Genomic DNA, 13,495 nt, shown 5'->3' on the forward strand with positions numbered 1-13,495 from the left:
GATCAGTTGATTCTCTGAATATTTCATTTTAGAGGCATAAGCCCAGGCCTTTCAGCCTCATCCCCCATTTCATCACATAACTGAGCTCTGCTTGTTTGTTTGTCATCTCACTGCACCTCACGCTTTCTTTCCGTAGAGCTGCCCGATCTGCAGCAGCGCCTCCTCCCGTTTCTTAGCTGGAGGAATCAGGGGCTGTACTAAGTGCAGCTCTGCCACTTTTCTTGGTTCTGCCTTTCCTGCAGGTGAAGGTCACTGTCCTGGCTGATAATGACCCCAGTTATCAATTTCACTACCTTATTGAGGTCTCCACTGGCTATCGAAGAAGGGCCGCTACAACCGCTAAGGTGAGGGAAATGAATGTTCTTCATTCGTTGCTTCGTGTCTTCTACCACACAAGATACACTCTAATGTGGTATCTGGGTGTCCCATAGTTTGTCACAGGGGATCTCAGCGAGTGGCATTTCCTAGTTCTAGACTGTGAATCTGAAGAGCCCTCTATACTAGTCTAGATCGCAGAGGCTCATCTCAGTACACTTTGCTCTGTCTTCGTCTTTCTCCTGAGGGATAAACCCAGACTCATGTTAGAACTTCCTGTATTTTATCTTTCCTTGTCACGTTTTAGGTGGTTATCACCCTCTATGGGTCCGAGGGACAGAGTGAGCCCCATCACCTTTGTGACTCCCAGAAGGCAGTCTTCGAACGAGGGGGACTGGATGTCTTCCTCCTCAGCGCTCGGTCCTCTCTGGGGGACTTGCACAGCCTTCGGCTCTGGCATGACAATTCGGGGGTCAGCCCTTCTTGGTAAGCACCTGTATCATGCTGGCTTGTTGGATCTTTTCTGTGAGTCTTCAGCATTCTGGGGAAAGACCTGCATGTCATCACAATAAATAACAATAACACTTTGGACCAAATAGTAACAAATGACTATTAGGTTTAATTTAAAACCTTTCTACAAAGAAACTCTGGAAAGAGATATGAATTTTTGTGGATGGTAGAATGAGAGATATTTTATTTTTGCTTTTATTTTCCTTGAATGTTGTCATGATTGTGAACAGCAAATAACAACAATGAAATATTGCCCCAAAATACCATAAGTTAAAGTATCTCTAAACATGAAAAACATCTTTAAAGAGTAAATTGAATAAACAACTATATACTGAATATACTTTGGGCCAAAATTAAGAGCTTAAGGAGAGGGGAACAAATGGAATCGTGGGATGTGTCTAGGGAGTTAGAGAGAGAAATGGTCAGTATGAGTATGTGAAGCAGACATGGGCTAGGTCCAGATGATTCTGCATCTCCCTTCAGGGGCACTCTGAGAATTAGGAGAGGTGGGTGGAGAGAGTAGATGATAAAATTAATCAAGGATGAAGATTATTGGTTTGTTGGAGTTAGGAAAAAAGAAGAGAATGAAATCAAAGATCTAAGGCCAGGTACTCAAATGAACCAGTTGCTGAATAATGCCCACCTGAGAGGATTATGCAGCCTGCCTGAAACTGTTAGCAGGACGAGTCTTTCCCTGCTAGGCTGGATGCACCAAGCGCTGGGCCACGAGAGCATCATAATTCGCCAGCTGCATCCATTCTGTTCAGGTATCTACAAGACAGTGTGTACACTATCATTCCAGTTATATTTAGAAAGGCAAATAATGTATAACAAGCACTTGAAAAGATGCTCCACATCATTAGTCATCAGGAAATGCAAACTAAAACCACAGTGAGAGAGCACTAAACACCCAGCAGAATGACTAAAAGTAAAAAGTCTGACAAAATCAATTTTGGGTGAGGATGGGGAGCAATGTGAGCTCTCAGACACTGTTGGTGGGAGTGAAAATGGTCCAGCCATGTTGGAGAACATTTGGCAGTTTCTTGTAAAATTAAACATACATTTACCATATGACCCAGAAATTCTACTCCTAGATAGTGAAAACGTATGTCCGTTCCGAGACTTATATACATATGTTCCTAACAGCTTTACTAATAGTAGCCCCAAACTTGAAACAACACAAACGTCCACTGGGTGAATGAATAAACAAATGTTAGTACATTTATTCAATGGAATACTACTCACCAACCAAAAGAACAGTCTACCTGTGCACACAACGTGGGCGAATCTCAAAAACATTATGCGGAGCAAAAGAATCCAGACACAAAGGAATACATACTGTACAACTCCACTATATGAAATTCTTTAAAAGGCAAACTAATCTATAGAGACAGAAAACAGATCAGTCATCACCTGGGGCCAGGGGTGAGCCTGAGGGGGGTTGGCTAGATAGGGGCACAAGGAAGCTTTTTGGGGTGATATCTTGATGATGGTGGTGCTTACACAAGTGTATACATTTGTCAAAATGCAGTGAATTGTACATTTTAAATGGGTGCCTTTTATCATATGTAAATTATACCACAATAAAGTTGATTTTTTCAAAAGTTTGTGTACATTGTGGCTGGCCCCGTGGCCAGGAGGTTAAGTTCACACACTCCGCTTCGGTGGCCCAGGGTTTCTCCAGTTCAAATCCTGGGTGCGGACATGGCACTGCTCATCAGGCCATGCTGAGATGGCATCTCACATGTCACAACTAGAACGACCCACTACTAAAATATGCAACTATGTACTGGGGGCTTTGGGGAGAAAAAGGAGGAAAAAAAAGAAGATTGGCAACCATTGTTAACTCAGGTGTCAATCTTTAAAAAAAAAGTTTGCATACAGGAAAAAAATCTAGAGTATATTACGTGTATACTGAATTATTACCAACAGTTATCTCTGGTGCTAAGTACGATTATGAATTTAAAAATTTTATTCAGTATACTTTTACATATTTTCAAAATTTTTAACAACGAATTTGTACAATCACATTAGATTCTTTTTTTTTCACGTATGAAAGGATAAGAGCATAAAAGTTACACTGGAAGCATAAAAAGCCCATGACTAGTTTCTCACCAATCGGAAAATGATTATTTTCTCTTTTTTTATACTTTGCTCTGAAATGAAAGCTTTAACAGTACGAGATGCACTAGCTAAGTTTAAACCAAATGCGACTTAGTCATCTGTGATTTTGTAAACCGCCTCAATAAGAGAGTCCCCAGAAATATTTTAGCTTTAAAAGACTCTCTTCTCCTCACACAGAAAATAACTTTCAGCTAACATTAAACAAGGATTTTCACCTGAGATTTGAATAGTTCCGTGACATTAAACATGGACTCTTGAAGAAGTAGCATCATTATGGCAAAGGAGGAGGTGAGCCAGCTGGTGGCACGGTGAAATCAAATAGGTTGAACAGGTGTCCTAGAGGACAAGTGTGCTCACAGTTGAATAAGGGAGGAATTAGACAGATGGACGAAATCTCAGGGCCTGTGGCTCCGTGAAGTCAAGATGAAGCCACAGAGCCCAATAGGACAAGAAGTCATTAGGATAAATGTTGAAGACCACTTCCACCTCCCATGTACATGCCCTCAGACCCTGGTTATGCAAGATAGAGGCAGATGGGATACTTAAGGGGGTGGCAGGGCACTGTCACATGTGGAACGAGGAAACTTACAGCATATATTCCCAGACGGAACTGTTCTGGGTTACAGAAGTCTGCACTGTGGTGTTTAGTACGTGAACTCCCTTGGAGGTTGGGAAGGGAGAAATGGGATCAACTCTCATGTCTTTCTTTAGTTCTTGCCTCACAAAGAAACAGCATCCTTTTACTTAGACACTCACTGACACTGCAAGATTACTTTTTTTAATTAATTAATTTTTATTAAGATATAATTGACATGTATTAGTTTCAGATGTACAGCATAATTATTTGATATTTGTATATATTGTGAAATTATCACAATAAATCTAGTTAGCATCATCACATATAGTTACAGAATTTTTTCTCTTGAGAACTTTTAAGATCTACTCTCTTAGCAACTTTCAAATATGCATTACAGTATTATTAACTATAGTCACCACGCTGTACATTATATCCCATGATTTAGTTATTTTATAACTGGAAGTTTGTACCTTTTTACTCCCTTCACCTGTTTCTCCCAGCCCCCACCCCCCGTCTCTAGCAATCACCGATCTGTTCTCTGCACCCATGAGCTTTTTTTATTATTATTTATTTTAGATACCACATATAATGAGATCATACAGTATTTGTCTTTGGCTGTCTGACTTATTTCACTTAGCGTAATGCCCTCGAGATCCATCTGTGTTGTTGAAAATGGCAAGATTTCATTCTTTTTTTGGCTGAATAATATTCCATCGTGTATATCTACCACATTTTCTTTATCCATTCATCCATCAATGGACATTTAGGTTGTTTCTATGAGATTACTTCTTATTACAGCTGCTCATTTGCGCCTACCTCCCTAACACCATTGTCTTCATTTTATATAGGTACGTAAACCAGGTAATTGTCAGTGACGTGGCAGGCAAAAGGAAATGGCATTTCCTGTGCAATTGTTGGCTGGCCATGGACCTTGGTGACTGCGAGTGTGACCGGGTCTTCATACCAGTCTCAAAGAAAGAGCTCTTTTCCTTTAGGTATTGTTGGGCAACAGTTGGGTTCTATAGGTCTCACAGGCTCTGTTCATTTTCTTCATTCTTTTTTCTTTCTCTCCCTCAGACTGGATAATTTCAGTTGACTCATCTTCAGGTTTGCTGACTCTTTTTTCTGGCTGCTCAGATCTGCTGTTTATCCTCTCTAGTGAATTTTTCATTTCACTTACTGTATTTTGCAACTACAGACTTTTTAAAAATAATTTCTGTATCTATATTGATATTTCCTATTTGGCAAGACATCATTCTCATTTACTTTCCTCTAGTTCTTTAGACATGGTTTCCTCTAGTTCTTTGAACATCTAGTAAATCCAGTGTCTTGGCTTCCTCAGGGACAATTTATTGACTGGTTTTGTGTGTGTCAGTTGTTGCAGGGGTGGGCATACTTTTTTCCCCATGTCTTGTGATCTTGTGTTGAAAACTGGACATTTTAAATAACAGAATGTGGCAACTCTGGAAATCAGATTCCCTTCCCCAACCCCAGGATTTGTTGTTCTTAGTGTTTGTTGTTGCTGTTTGTTTAATGACTTTTCTGAATTAATTCGGTCAAGTCTGTATTCTGTGTCATGTGTAACAACTGAAGTTTCTGCTCAGTTAGTTCAGTGACCAGCTAGTGACTGGACAGAGATTTCCCTAAATGTCCGGACCCAGTCGGTCTCCCAGTCTTTGCTGAGGGGTTCTGTGTGCACGTTGTGGCATGCCTTCAACACTCAGCAAGGCAACTGACAGCTCTGCCTTAGCCTTTATTTCCTGTTTGCTGAGAGCTTCAAGGTCATCCAGGAGCGAGCGCTTAGGGCCTCCTCAGACATTTCCCGAGTGTGCACACAACCCTGGGCATGCATGTGGCTACTAGATTCCCAGAAATATGTCAGAGTTTTTCAAAACTCCTATGGACTTCTCATTTTCCAGCTTTTTGGTTCTCCTATTATTGGTGCACCATGTCAGGTAGCAGTGAAGTTAAGCAATTGCCTGTGAATATTTTTGACAGTGCCCTCAGGGAAAAAGCGTTTTGCAGTGGGTGAGCACACCGGTCAAATAGGAACAGCCTCCCAGGTGGTGTTTTCCAGGGAACTACTAGACAGGTCAGATGATCACAGTTCTCTGGGAATGAGGCTTTGAAGGAGCTCCAGCCTTGTTCTGCTCCCTCTAGTGGCTGCCAGGCGGCTGGTTTTCGCTGTGATTGAAGGCTGTTGGTGTTCAAGGTTTCCGTGGAGCCAGAGAAAGGGAGTGGGGACTAGGGCAAGTTAAAATGCCACAAAGCTCACTGTTCTTACCGCTATTCAGTCATTTTTCTTGAACAGACACTCCCAGGTTGCTAAAAACCTTTGGATATTTACTTGAATTCTGAAAAATTTTTGATTCTGACTTTTTAAAAGTACTTTTATCATTGCTTTTATGGAAGAGAGAATTTTAGAGGTCCTTACACCATCCTTTTTGCTGACGCAAATGGATTTAGACAATTTACTACTTATAGCAATAGTAGCAGCCAGAGTAATACTTTGTGTCAGTTCCCGGAATCCCATTTCCCCCAGGGTGACGTGATTCTTGCACACATAGTGGAGATGTGTTACAAAAAAGAACCTAGATGAAGAGCTTCTGCTCTGATGTAGGGGCTGCTGGAAAACCTGTTTACCCTCCCCTGTGGATTGAGACCTTATCTTCATTACCCTGGAATGTAAGCAGATCTCTCAAAGGGGTAGGAACAAGGCATTTCTATCTTTATTACCCTAGAAGGTCTCTGCAGAGTGGGATGTCTCTATCTTTACAACCTGAAAATGTAAATAAATTTGCTCCAAAGACAGTCACTGTCACTGTCTCTGTCTCTGCGCTCTGTCTTTCCAGGGATGTCTGCTTATACAAAGAAACCTGAAAAGATAGTCCAGGAGTGAATTTTTTATTAATGCCTAGATGCGAAGTATTCATGGAGAATTGCTTTCCAACACTGCCTTTGTTGTTGTGTCAGTCTCCTGTCAATCTAGCTATTATTCTTTTAAGGTATACTGCCTTTTCTCTTTTTAATATTTTCTCTTTATCCTCGATGTTCTGAATTTTACCATAATTATTTCACTGTCGATTTGCTTTTTTATCCTTTTTGATACTCAGAGTATATTTTTTAAAAAGTTTTTTATTGTGGTAGAATACACCTAAAATAAAATGTACTTTTTTTGTTGTTGCAGGGGAAGATTTGCCCTATGCTAACATGTATGCCAACATCTTCCTCCATTTTCTTCCCCTCACAAAGCCCCAGTACATAGTTATGGATAGCTGTAAGTCCTTCTAGTTCTTCTCTGTGAGCTGCCACCACAGCATGGCTACTGACAGACAAGTAGGGTAGTTCCACGCCCAGGAACCGAACCTGGGCCACTGAAGTGGAGTGCCCTAAACTTTAACCACTAGGCCATCAGGGCTGGCCCCTAAAATGTACTTTTAATATGCAGAATCATGTCTCAATTCTGAAAATTTCTCAGATGTCACTTCTGAAAATATTGTTCCTCTGATATTCCCTTACTGCATGTTGGAGCTTCTCAAACTATCCTCCATGTTTTTAAACTGCTCTTGCATATTTATTTTCTTTTTGCTTGTGGTGTGTTTTTCTGTGGTGTATGCTGGGTGAATTCTTTAGTGCTACATTTCAGTTCACTAATTTTCTCTTCAACCATGTCCTAAGTTTGTTGTTTTGATGACTATATTTTTCAGTTTCAAGAGTTCTAATTTATTTCTGTGTTTTTCATAATTTTTATTCTCTTAAGTGAATATCATTCCTTTACTTGTATCTTTGAGCAACCCAAAATACACATTTTAAAGTCTTTGTCAGACTATCCCATAAAATTAATTTCTTCTGGACTGAATTATTGATTGTGTTGGCTGCCCTTAGATTTCTTCATGTGTTTAGGGATTTTGGGTTGCATGTTCATTTTGAGTGTGTTTACTGTTAAATCTCTCTCTCTTTCCCTCTCCACACTCAAAACTCCACCCTGACTAGTAGTTTTGCTGCTGTTTCCATCCAACCCTTCACATCTCTAGTCTAGAACTAGGACTTGTTGTATGATAGCATTTTGGACCTCCTATTCCTTAATGAAATTAATGAAACTTGAGCTGTTGCAGATCTTGTCATGAGCCAGTGGATCTCTTGGCTCAACTCCTGGTCGTAGGCTGTCCTTTTTCACCCAACTCTCTATCTATAAATTTTTAGCCCTGTGGCAGTTTTTTGTTCTGTAGTATCCTTTCATGAACTCCAGCCTCAACCCTGGCTTCAAGCAGTGAAGTTGGCTTTATTCTCTCTTTTCCCAGCCTATGAAACACTTGTAGCCACAGTTACCTTACAAGAGGCAAACTCCCACTTACGTATTGCCTCTTCCAGACCTGGAGCCCAGCAATCCTATGGCTTCTTTCCCACTCACCACCTAGTTTTCTCATTCCATTCCTCTTCCTCAGAGATGTTTATTTTGTTTTTAAGCCTAGCCAATATTTTTGGTTCTTTCTTTTTATATCTTATTTATAGTACCTTCTGGAGGAGAGAAGATGCTCAAAGTATAAATTTACCAAACTATCTTGATTGGAAGCCTAATGTAGACTTTTGAAGAGTAAAAGATTTATCAAAAGTCTTATAAAGCTAAAGCAACAGTTTATAATTTTAAGTTCTCATACAGTATAAATTACCCTTATCCACAAAAATATTTTATCCTAAAAGAACAAAAAGAATCATATTATCATGTCATTTGAAAGCTTCTTCAGAGAGGTGTTGAGTAGTGGCTGAGTTGTTGCTATGGAGCTTGTTGCCAGGCAAACCACGTCTTAGTCCAAGGCACTTTCGGAATGGAGTCTCATGTCTCTCCTGTCCTAATTTATCTTTTTAGACACTTGTTCTCCTCCATGATTGTAGAAAAGTTCACCCAGGATTATCTATGGCTCTCAGTTGCAACTCGACATCCCTGGAACCAGTTTACACGAGTCCAGAGGCTCACTTGCTGCATGACCCTGCTTCTTTGCAACATGGTCATCAACATTATGTTCTGGAAGATAAATGGCACCACTGCCAAGAGAGATGAGCAAGGTATGGATGAGCCCCGACGTGTGGTGTTTGTGTTATGTAATCCTTTTATTATACTCCACTCCTTACTTTCAGGGTTAGAAACAGAATTATGGTGCACCTTTGTTTTTCCTTTGCTGCCCTAACATAAGAACACTAACAAATTTTCTCGCTGTTCTCATTCATCAATAAATGAAGCAGCCTTAGGAACACATCAGGATCTTTACTGCCATGATAATCTTCTATCCTTAGATAATCATAGTTCAATTGCTAAACCAATACTTAAACCTGGGAGGAGAATGGTTTTGAGATGATTTTAATTGTTGAGGATGCAGGTTGATGTAAGGCTTTTCTTTCAGTGGGTCCATTTGCTGTGACCTGGTCCGAACTGCTCATCAGCCTCCAAACTGCTGTCATCCTCTTCCCAATCAATCTTGTCATTGGGCAGCTCTTCCCGTTGATTCAACCGCAGGAACCTCTGCCTCCCTTTCCTCCCATCCAGGCCTCCTGCCTCTCAGATGCTTCTTTGGAGCCTCTTTCGCTTGCAAAGGTAGTTGAGGTGAGCTTGGTATCAAATTTTACAGGTAAGTGGCATGCTCCCCTCCCCCATGTAGTGGGAAAGACCAATGGAAGGGATCTCCTGGAAGGCTCTTGGGGTCCTGTTAACCTTGATAGCTTTTCCCTAATTCTTGTCCCCTGAGTTGCGATCCATCACACCTCTAGTTTTTTCTCCTGATTTTGAAGTATTCTGAGGGCTGAATGTGAGTACAGAACGTACTTCTCTGGAGTTGTTTTAGTTTTGGCTGTTTGATCAAACTCTCCCTTCTTCTTTCATTCTATATTCTTTCACAAAACTAGTTTTGAAGCTACTGTGAGGTGACTCCTTTCTGAAAAAGTAGAGAGAAAACGGAAAATTAAGGTTCTTTACACTAAGCACATGCCCCTCTGAGTAAAGGAACAGCCGTGCTACCATCTATAATTGCTGCCAGTCCTGGGCTAATGTGAAACACACTGGCTTTTCTCATCTTGCTTCTACATTCAGGAATTAAAGGAAACTGTGGGATTCCTGCTCAGGAGAAACACCTACCTACTCTCAGAGTGTGAACCATCTTTGTGGTGTTCTTACAACATTAACAAGCTGGTGAAACTTTTATCCAGCCTCATTTATTCTCACTTAGTGGCTCAAGGCTGTCATCAGCAGGCAGGATCCTATTGGGCAAATGGTAAGGTTCAGTAGGTTTTAGTGACTAGTCTTTTCTCTGCCTCCCACTCCCTTGCATGTCTCTTACTTTCTTGCTCATTCTTACCTCTCAGCATAACCAACAGACATGATACAACCGTCTGCTTGTTTTAATTTCCTTAAGCTCCCAGTGTAGAGCTGATAGCTTTGATCGCTCTCATGGCTTTCGAGACAATGTATCTGGTGACACAAAGTAAAGGATTAAGGAAAAACCCACAAAAATGTTCTCTGTATCAGACCCCCATATTCCGTCTGCTTGGTTGGAGGCAGTTGAAACTCGTCAGTTTTCTTCTTCTATGGAATGCTGAGATTAAGCAATTTATGGATTCTCGAATATAGTTTGGGCCTCCTGGGCTCTTACCTAGTATGAGTCACATGTACTGCAGTTCTGGTGAAAAAGATCAATTAGGTTTTAAAAGTCTCAAGGGCAAAGCTTAGAATTTTACAAATTGTTACAAAGTCACCAGCATGCTCAGAGAAGACAATAATATTGTAGATGTTGAGTCCAGTTTCCATTGACTGGGAAATTTAACCTCATCATCAATTAATGAATTGCTAGTCTCTACCAGTAATTACTATTTATTGAAATCTTTCACTTGTTAAAGTGTCACCCTGGAATATATTTTCAGCGGTCCCTGAAAATGACCGTCATTTCCGCTATTACTTGCTCCGAGTTCTTCAGAGGCTGCAATGTCACTTAAGCACACTGGGTCCCACCCAGCTTGACCAGCCTTGTGACCTCCTGGATGTAGCCAGCCAGCTGCAGAAACTCCAGGAACTCTTGGAAACACATCTCCTTCCCGCAGAGCAAGGGTCATCCAGGTAAGGCACTGCACCGGGCCTCCATTATCACCTGTAAGCTTCCTGAACCTCCCTTCAACTGTTGGCTATGGGATTATTCCTTCAATTTCTCTTCTTAAGGGAGACAACCAGTTTCCCCATCCTGAGCCCAGCGGAAGGGAAGAAGTCCATCTCCACTGGCCTGCCCCGATGGTTGACTTCTATCTGCTGGCTCTTTCTGGGTGTCACGAGCCTGGCCACAGCCTTTTTTACTGCACTTTATAGCCTGGAACTGAACAAAGACCAAGCCACCAGCTGGGTTATTTCGATGATATTATCAGTGCTTCAGAACATCTTCATCAGCCAGCCAGTAAAGGTACGTGAGAAACGGCCACACGGGCACGGGAGGAACCATTATAGTTTCAGGAAGTTTGGGAAACTGAGCTCCGTGGGTGTTAATCCAAGGTGGCCAATGGCTCTGACAATTTGACAAAAATAAAACCAAAAAAAAAAACCAGAAATAGCAGCGTGAAATTTGTTAGGAATATGTGTGGAGTAGTCACAGAAAAAACTAACAAGAACTGATAGACTAGTAGAAGTATTAGCAGAAAAGGATGGGGCAGTTAAGAGGGACAAGTGAAAAAACCAATGGTAGCAAACTACTGTGGAAAAAAAGCAACATAACACTTTTTAAAAACTTAATTAAGGAAAATGTCACACAAAAGTGTAGAAAATAATGAATCCTAAAGTTCTGTTACCCAGTTCAACAATTACCAATTCATGGCCAATCATGTTTCATCTATTTGGGGAAAAAAAATCATATCATTTGTCCATAAATATTTCAGTCTGTATATATATATATATATATATATATATATATATATATATTTTTTTTTTTTTTTGAGGAAGATTAGCCCTGAGCTAACATCCACTGCCAATCCTCCTCTTTTTGCTGAGGAAGATTGGCCTTGAGCTAACATCCAGGCCCATCTTCCTCTACTTTATATATGGGACGCCTGCCACAGCGTGGCTTGACAAGCAATGCATACGTCCATGCCCGGGATCCAAACCTGCAAACTCCGGCCTGCCAAAGTGGAGCACATGAACTTAACCACTGCGCCAATGGGCCAGCCCCTCAGTCTGTATATTTTTAAAAGATTAAGACTGTTAAAACATAAGTATAAAACCATTATCACATCTAAATTAATCATCTCTTAATATGAATGTACTTAACACTACTGAACTATACACTTTAAAAAGGTTAAAATAGTAAGTTTTTCATGTATATTTTACAATTTTTAAAAAATCCAGTCGGTATTAGATTTTCCCAGTTATCTCATGTTTATTTTATAGTTTTGTTCAAATCAAGATCTAAATAAGGTCCATGTGTTGCAATTAGCTGCTATGTCTCTTAAGTATTTTTAATAGTTAATCTATATGCTCCCCCTTCTTTTCCCTCTTTCTCTCTCTATTCTTGCTATTTTCCTCACAATATATTTGTTGAAGAAACCAAGTTGTTTGTCCTGTAGAGTTTCCAACATTCTGGATTTTGGTGATAGGATTGTCCCTGCTTTAAAACCCCAGAAGGTGGGCCTCAGCTCCCACAAGCAGATATGAGGAGCTCTTAGAATTCTTGATGCCCAGGCCTCACTCCAGACCAGTGAGATCGTCGTCTCCGGAGGTGGGCGCCAAGGTCCAACAGGTTTTAAAGCTCCACGGGTGTTCTGCCCTGTTTGAGACCCACTGGTCCTAGAAGAGGGACCAAGTACAAGGAGTTGGGTAGAGCTTAATTAAAAAGAACTGCTGGAGGAGACAGACCAAAGACTAACAAGAGCTCTGGAGGAGAGTCATTATAGCAGACACACAGGCAAAGGCTTTCAGGAGATGGAAAATGCGATTTATGAAAATCAGAAATTGAGTTGAAGGAGAGGTCATTATTGAGACCCAAATTCATGACCAGGAAGATCAAGTAAACCAAAATAATGCAAAACATAAAACATAAATAAAAATATTGAAGCCATAATGAAATAGAGACCTAGGCAGTAGATCCAGGGTAACTAACATGCAGTTAATAGGAGTGGTAGTAATTAATCAATCAAAACCTCCACCATTGCAGAGAAATATTAAATTTATCTACTAAAAGGCCTCAGCTAGTTCCAGGCATGAATTTAAAAGGACACACACTGAGACGGAGGATGGCAGTTCTGGGCTGGGGCCCAGGATTCTGCATCCTGACAAGTTCTCAGGCGATGCTGATGCTGCTGCTCCGTGGATCCCCCTTGGAGTAGATTATTATATGAATAATAAATCTAGTTTCTTTGAGAAGTCAATAGCTTTTTAAAAAAAGTTAATGGAGGTGGACTGTTGTAGGCCTTTTGAATAAATGAGACATTTTTAATATGGATAGAATATTATACTAGGAAATTATTGATAATTTCCTTAAGTGTGATAATGATATGAAAATGTTTGGATTTTTTGGTGATATGTACTTGAACAGGCAGCCCTTGCTTTGCCTTGTCTCAGTGCGCATGAATTTCAGTTACCATGGTTTAGTTAAATATTACTGGTTTCCCAGCAACACAGTTCAGATCCCAGTTACCGTGGAATATTAACTGTGAGTGACTGCACAAAGTACAAACTACGGCTCGCTCTTCAGCCCACAGATCACCTCATAAATAACAGGTGGTCAGTCACCAGTCATGTCACTTCTTTTAAAGTCTGTGGGTGATTTGTCACCTGTTACCCAGTTCATGACAGACAGCAAAGTGTGTAGTTGTGTTATTTCCTCGTCTCCCAGTCACAAACTCTGTGATATTTTACCAAAAAATGGATAATTGAGAGAGGGAATTGGCCAACAAAGATGAAAATGCAACAAAGAAACAGAAAGTGATGACCCTGGAAGTGAAATT

General features: G+C 40.6%; 1 protein-coding gene across 1 annotated transcript in view; it reads left to right on the top strand.

Moving 5' to 3' along the window:
• PKD1L3 (polycystin 1 like 3, transient receptor potential channel interacting) overlaps window positions 1-13,495 on the top strand; it is a 78,492-nt gene that overhangs the window by 25,798 nt on the left and 39,199 nt on the right. The window contains exons 14-21 of the mRNA XM_046680285.1: window positions 243-344; window positions 623-801; window positions 4,375-4,521; window positions 8,394-8,590; window positions 8,926-9,125; window positions 9,609-9,789; window positions 10,436-10,628; window positions 10,728-10,962. Coding sequence (XP_046536241.1) covers window positions 243-344; window positions 623-801; window positions 4,375-4,521; window positions 8,394-8,590; window positions 8,926-9,125; window positions 9,609-9,789; window positions 10,436-10,628; window positions 10,728-10,962 — 1,434 coding nt within the window. The remainder of the gene's footprint in view (window positions 1-242; window positions 345-622; window positions 802-4,374; window positions 4,522-8,393; window positions 8,591-8,925; window positions 9,126-9,608; window positions 9,790-10,435; window positions 10,629-10,727; window positions 10,963-13,495) is intronic.

Source organism: Equus quagga, chromosome 13 (assembly GCF_021613505.1).
Source record: "Equus quagga isolate Etosha38 chromosome 13, UCLA_HA_Equagga_1.0, whole genome shotgun sequence".
Taxonomy (NCBI): domain Eukaryota; kingdom Metazoa; phylum Chordata; class Mammalia; order Perissodactyla; family Equidae; genus Equus; species Equus quagga.